General features: G+C 45.2%; 1 protein-coding gene across 1 annotated transcript; it reads left to right on the forward strand.

Moving 5' to 3' along the window:
* The first annotated feature begins 377 nt into the window (after positions 1-377).
* LOC136524490 (coatomer subunit beta'-1-like) lies at positions 378-2150 on the forward strand. The gene is made up of 7 exons (XM_066517844.1): positions 378-497; positions 597-608; positions 1062-1258; positions 1340-1433; positions 1535-1641; positions 1847-1991; positions 2094-2150. The coding sequence occupies exons 1-7, from the start codon at positions 378-380 to the stop codon at positions 2148-2150; spliced, it is 732 nt and encodes a 243-aa protein (XP_066373941.1).
* Positions 2151-7446: the final 5296 nt, after the last annotated feature.

A 7446-nucleotide genomic window follows, 5' to 3' on the forward strand; every position in this document is an offset into this window, starting at 1 on the left:
CCCGCTACGAAGCCCTCGCCGGCTCTCCCCGACCCCAACACCCTCCTCCTCTCCGCTCTCTCTCGCTCTCTCTCTCTCTCCCTCTCTCGATCCATGACGCCATGGCTAAGCGCACGGAACGCACGGCCGGGGCGGCGCAGCTGCGGCCGCCCTCCTCCTCCCCCTCCCCACGCCGCCGCCGCTCCCCTGTGCATTGGCGGCGCCGCACCGCATCGCCGGACGCCGCCCCCGCTCGGGCGGCGCACCGACGCAGGTGGCGCTGGTCCGGCCCTAGGCCCGGCCTCGGCTCCGGTGGCGCACTGCCCTGCGGCACCGGGCCTAGGCGGCCGGCCCCCGCCGCCGCGGCCATGCCGACCTAGGGTTTCGCGTTTCCATCGATGGCCGTCCCGGATCGGCCGGGCCTCGGAACTCGGCGCGGGTGGTGCACCGGCGCAGAACTGGCACTGCCACGGCCGCCGGCCCCGGCGGTGGGCGCCCCCGTCGACGAGCGTCTCCTTGTGCCACCGTCCGAGCGTTGACCTAGCTGTGCAGCGTGCAAAATCAGAAGTTGCAAAGGTACTGATTATATTGTCACTAATTTTCTTCTAATACCGTAGACTATATTTGAGGTATTATATACTGCATTGCTGCAAAATTACTAACATATATTATAAGACCTCTCATGCCTATTTACTGTAAAGGCTATCGCCATAGAAGAAAAAAGTCAATCGAAATGGAAGCAGTTAGGCGAACTCGCCATGTCCACAGGCAAGCTTGGCTCTTAAACCTTATGAAAGTTTGTATTTGACATTTAAATAACTACATTGCTGAGAAACAAGTTTTCAAGAATGGAATGCCTCTTGTGTAGTTTGACGTTTGTTTTTTTTTGGTGATCAAATAGTTTTGGGTCCGGCCCTTTAATCTTCTCAATACTTCAATGGAACATGTTTTCCTTGCCAAAACTCTCCATGCGAATCAGAATGATGTCAATTGAGACATGACCTAAATTGAACATATCCTATCTGTATTAGCTCGTGAATGATAGCTTATTGGCATGGGTATGCCACAACTCTACATTGCAGCTACAGTTGGCGGAGGAATGCCTTCTTCAAGCGAAGGATTTAAGTGGCTTGTTGCTACTGTACTCATCTCTTGGAGATGCTGAAGGAATTGAAAAGCTTGCTTCTTTGGCAACAGAACATGGAAAAAACAATGTTGCTTTCCTCTGCCTTTTTATGCTTGGTAAAGTGGAAGATTGCATACAGTTGCTTGTAGACAGGTAAATCTTGTTTGCTGTGATTAAATCCTTGTTTTGCTGCTCTTTCTTTGAGAGCTAAACATTATCTTGTGTATTCTGCAGTAACCGTATACCTGAAGCTGCATTAATGGCACGATCATATCTTCCTAGCAAAGTACCAAAGATAGTAGCAATTTGGAGAAACGACCTCACTAAAGTAATTTCTTAATGTTCCCATCTTAGTCTTCTTACTAAAAAGTGTCGTGCCATTCGAAAAAGTGCTATTATCTTATTCTTTTTACTGTACAATGTATGCAGATTAATCCAAAAGCTGCAGAGTCTCTGCCAGATCCTTCTGAATATCCAAATTTATTTGAAGACTGGCAGGTTGCTCTAACTGTAGAAAAAAACATTGCTTCTCAGAGGTACACATTATCACACAAACTACTATGTTCTGTTCTACCATATTACTTACCAGAAGTTAAAAAAAAATTTGAATCACAGAAACTGCTTATTTGTTCCAAAGAGTAATGTCACCATTATTGCATCTGCTCTGAGTCTTGAGCCCTGACCACCTCACAGTTTTTGATTAAGTAAAAATTTTGCAATAACATAAATCTTTATGTGCAGGGGCCATTATCCTCCTGCTGACCAGTACTTGAATCATGCTGACAAGTCAGACATGACTCTTGTTGAAGCTTTCAAAAGGATGCAGGTCATGGAGCATGAGGAACTTGAAGATGCAGCTGAGCAAAATGGAGAACCTGATCAACTGGTATCTCATGTGCATTCTGCTTCTTATTGTCCATTTTGAACATCATGTTTCAGTATGCCACGAGGGTTTTAACTCAGCTTCGTAACATTGAAATTATTTCAGGTATGTTACGGTTGTCATGTTTTTAGTAGTGTGGAAGTTCTTAATCACCAGTGTTAGCTTACAGTGCTTTGTATGGCCTTGAGATTTTAAGACGCTGTTCTAAATTTTGCATTGTAAATTCTTTATTACCACGCATAGAAAGTGTCATGATTTCAAAAGTATGAATAGTATCTATGTCCGGCACCATATTAAAAAAGCTCTAGTCTTCCGGTTTTTTTGCATGACATATCTACATTAAACTTCTAATATTGTTTCCATACAAAGATTAAACATGTTTCTTATCTACGCCTTAACCAGGTGATTTGCCGGCGCGCGCGATGGCGCGCGTAATGGACTAATTATACCATGATTCATAGGTGCGTCGTAGCTAGGCGACCATGCGTGCAACTGCTGTGTACAGTGTACTACGTCTCGATCGATAACCAGATCCGAGACGCGGGGGTGCGAGCGGAATTCTTCCCGTCCAAACGTTCGGACGGGAGCCGTCCGTCGAGAGTGTGTTTGGCTTGAGGACAAGGGTGGATAGGATATGGCCATTCATGGATTTCGAGATATGGATATCCATATTGTCTGTTTGGTTGGATGGATGAGACGAGCTATTTTTCTGTTTGGTTGGATGGATGAGATTGCATAGAATGAGAATACTTGACTAATTATATCTATTATTTAAAAATAATAACAACTAATGATACCCTAATAAATATGCCTCGACAATAATCATGTCATTATAATCACTAATTAAAAATAAAATATGTTAATTAGCACTATACTACTCTAATTGTCACACAAAACATGTGCTAATCAATATATGGATATCCTCATCCGTTAAATTTTTGAGGGCCAGGATATCCAACATCTACACAGGATATTCCCTGTTGTGGATATCCAAGTTTAGCTTGTCCATCCAACTAAACACACTGTATCCATGGATATCTACGTCCCATCCATAGATATCCATGAAACCAAACACACTCCGAGTACAGTTCCCGCGCTCCCGTCCGCTGAGCACCAGTTCCTGCGCTCCCATCGGTGCGAGCACTACACCTACAGTTGGGCTGCTTCTTTGACTTTTTCTCTGGGCCCAGTAACAGCAACATGCGGAGCAAGCAGTGCATGTATCTATGAACCCAGCTATGTTTCTTTCTTTTTTTTCTTATATTTCTTTTTTGTTTTCTTACGTTGCCTTTTTATCTTTTATTTTATTTTCTCTTTCTTTTATTTCTTTTTCCATTTACTCTAATGTTTCTTTTGATTCTATTTTTGTTTTTCCTATGTTCACCCATAGGTTGGTATGTTTATCTTTTTTTTTCTCTTTCCTTCCTTATAGGAGTATTTCTTTTTCTTTTTCTTTCTCGTGTGGTTTTTTCATCTTCTCATTTTCTTAATATTTTTGTTTTTCTATTTCTATTTATTTTTTCCTTCTTTTTTTGTTTTTCTACTATTTTTTTATAAATACTATATGAACTATTTTTGTTTTTATTTAAAGTTTTATCATATCATGTGTTACATAAGACACATGTATCATATGATTTTTAATTTTCTTTTTTCCTTTCTTATTTAAGATATTCATTGATTTTATTTTTTTATATATTTCATTTGTTATTCATGTTTCTATGTGAAATTTTTTACTTAGTTATTTACTCTAATTAATTACTTTAATATTTTATTTTATTTTATTTTTGTTATTTATTATTTATATTATATGGGACACATTTTGTGTTCGCGTAGTATATATACGATGTTCTATGATGTATTCTGCAATGTTCACGTATTATACATATGATGTTCTATGACGTATTATGTGATGTTTACATTGTATACATACGATGTTCTATGATATGTTTGTAATGTTCATATAGTATATATTTGATGTTTTATGACACATTTCATGATGTTTTATGTAGCATACATATGATGTTCTTTGTTGTATTTGGTGATGCTCACCTAGTGTCGGGTTCATAAACCCAGGGTCCCTCATGGACCGGCTTTCTAGCCAAAGCACGGCCCAGGAGGCGACGTTGCGAACGACACGCAACTCCTGGGCTGGCCCAAATACCTAACGACAGACCAGAAGGGCGATCCAATCTTCGACCGAAAGGCCTCGCTTCTGACTCTGGCCCGCCTCTCCGACCAGGAGGCTTGGCCAAAGAAGAACAACGCTCACTTCTGACCTCGGCCCGCCTCTCCGACCGGAAGGCCTGGCCAAGGAGGAACGGCGCTCGCTTCCGACTCCGATCGGGAATGCACCGAACCTCTGCTTACAGCTCTTCTCCAACTAGCACAGTGAGAGCCGACTAGAACCAACCGACCAGGGACGCCCACTCGATGAGGACCAGAAAACGGGCGGAGCAAGTAAAGCAGGACGCTCAAAGTCAACTGCACTACCGATGACCGTACCTTATACACCTGTAGGTTAGTACCGACAGGGCATGTCAGAAGGGTACCCTGCAACTTTCTAGGCATGTCAGAACCCAAGCAATGTTCTAGGCGCCGACGTTTTGCTTAGTGTTATGGGCATCATCAATTCTCATACCAGACGAACACGGTAAGACTCCCTATATGCCTCTAGGCATCAACAGTGTTGTGGGCACCATCATTTACCATACATGGTGAATGCGGTAAAACTTTCCACATGCGTCTGACAACAATAGTGTTGGGGCCGCCTACCATCTTCTTGTACCCGACGGCATGTGCAACAAGACTCGGTAGCATACGCACTCTCTCTCACTTGTAAAGGCCACCCCCTTCATCTATAAAAGAGGATGCGCTCTCTCCCAATAGGGGGATCAATCAGTTCACTTACATCGATTCACCCTCTGCTAGCTTTAGACGCTCTAAAGCTACACAGAGCGCACGCTCGAACACTTAGCACATAGCGGAGCTCTTGACCCTTCAGACCAGAGTCCGACCGGACCTCTTGCACCACCCATCTTACTCCCTTCCGTTTGTAACCCCACAACAAACTTCGAGCACCTAGGCTTAGGAATAAAGTCACCGACCGACTCAAACTGGACATAGGACATGTTGCCTGAACCAGTATAAACCCTATGTCATTGAGTGCTATGCCATATCCGATCATAATACACTGCAAAACTATAAATATTTACGTATTGGTCACTTTCTGCACCAATAGTTGGTGTGGGGGATATACCCCCGGGTACCACAAGATGGTACATGGGCCGCACCATCCGAGGTGGCCCGACCCATAAGATCGAGGCGTGCACGGCAAGATTACAAGTTGTACTAGATATTGTAATAGTACCAAATATAATACTTTACTTGTAACCCTCCTTCTCCAGACTATATAAGGAGAGGCAAGGGTCCCCCTCAAAGGACACATCTCAATACAATACACCAAAGACACAGGACATAGGGTATTACATCGATCAGACGGCCCGAACCTGTCTAAATCGTTGTCTCTGCGCCTTGTGTCACCATCTGGTTCCTGATTACACGCACTGTCTACCGATAATCTACCACCACGGGCACCCCCCTCGGTGGACTGCCGACCATATTTTGTCGACAGTGGCGCGCTAGGTAGGGTCCCCTTTAGGGGTGTGCGTGCGGATCCTCCAGCGAACCAGATGGGATTTTCTTCACCAACTTCATCCATGGCAACCTGGTGACTAGCGGTGGCATCCCTCGATAGACGGATCTGATTTCGCATCTACTACACTCCAATGATAAAGCGGTGGCCAGCAATAAAGCAACATGGAGCTATGTTTCCATCAAAGATGCTAATCGGCCGTACGAGCAAACCGGAGCAATCGAAGAAATATTCGAGCACGTAAGCATCTAGATCTACGGAGCGGTGGGATGCAGGCTGCTCGATGTTGTCACATGCAGTTTCACCTCGAAAGTATGGATCTCATCGGGAGTGATCAGTAATCCTACAAGCCGCTATACGTCGGCGGCATAGCTCTAGGTCTCGTGGCCACCTTGTATGGATCAGCCAGATCAGTGGGACCAAGGAGGAACAAGCGAGAAAAAAGAAGCCAACTCTAGATGAGATCAACATGCATGGACATGCATCACAACACACAGCTGCATGCAGGAGCGGCTAGCAACCAGGCACGATCGATCATGGATCTACACCGATGACACTTATCATTGACCAATCAAGGAGGCCCGACGTGGGTTCAATCTATAGAGTCATGCTCTGGCCACGCGATGGGCCCAGGCATCACAGCCATGCACCGGATTGGAGTCAACCATCGACAGCATGCAAGATCTGAAAAGCTCTAGTTAATTTTGGCTTTGCATGCAGCAAGGACGCGTGATCTAACCCAAGCCATGCAAAGCTAACAAGATATGTAGCATGTATATATGTATATACATCTGCACGGAAGGAAGCAAAGCAACTACATGTGAGGTCTACTTGCACGTATCCATCATCATGGAGCCAAATACGATGACTCCAACAGCGAGCGGTCTCAGCCAAAGGCGAGCCATGCCGAGCCATCTAGTGAGCCACGTCAAGCCAAGTGAGCTGCTGAGCGAGCCGCGTCGAGCCACGTCGACCACGGACCACGTCGACCACGTCCCAAGTGGCTCCCCTGAGACCACCTCGACCACCAGACCACGTCGACCACGTCCCGAGCGGCTCCACCGAGCTCCAACCACTAGACCGCGTCGACCATGTCCCGAGTGGCTCCGCTGAGCTCCGACCACCAGACCACGTCGACCACATCCTGAGCGGCTCCACCGAGCTCCGACCACCAGACCACATCCCGAGCGGCTCCGCTGAGCTCTAACCACCAGACCATGTCACAATGATGATCGCCATGAAGAACGGTGCTATGACAACCGTGACCACCATCACAACAGGCCGAAAAGCTCGAGGACCGGATAACTTCATCGCCACCGACCAGATTTCTATCAAAGATAAGTACACTTCTAATATTTATATTTAATATAATTTTCATTACGACGTTTCTCCACAACATCATTGTCATGATTATTCTTCAAATAATGTTTGTCCATGTATACAATCTTAAATATAACATATAGCTATACTTAATGCAAATCCTCAACCAGTCATGTTGACGCTCGATGTCTCCAGAAAAGGCCATGTCTCTAGCTCCTCCCTACACATGCACGAGTGTTTGCCCTCTGCATTATGGGTGGTCGACAGTGGCTCCTTAGCGACGCTTTGTTCATCCTACACGTGCACGGGCTCCGCGCCCCGCGTTATAGTTAATGAGCTAGCTAGGGCTGGAGACTCAGCTACATACTAACTGGTTGGGCAATTTATATTATGTATAAACACAAACTTCACATTAACACTGATGTTTACAAAGCACCAACTGCTTTATCACATCATGCTCATGACTGTTGAGCGTCATACGCTATT

This window comes from Miscanthus floridulus, chromosome 18 (genome assembly GCF_019320115.1).
Source record: "Miscanthus floridulus cultivar M001 chromosome 18, ASM1932011v1, whole genome shotgun sequence".
Classification (NCBI taxonomy): Eukaryota; Viridiplantae; Streptophyta; class Magnoliopsida; order Poales; family Poaceae; genus Miscanthus; species Miscanthus floridulus.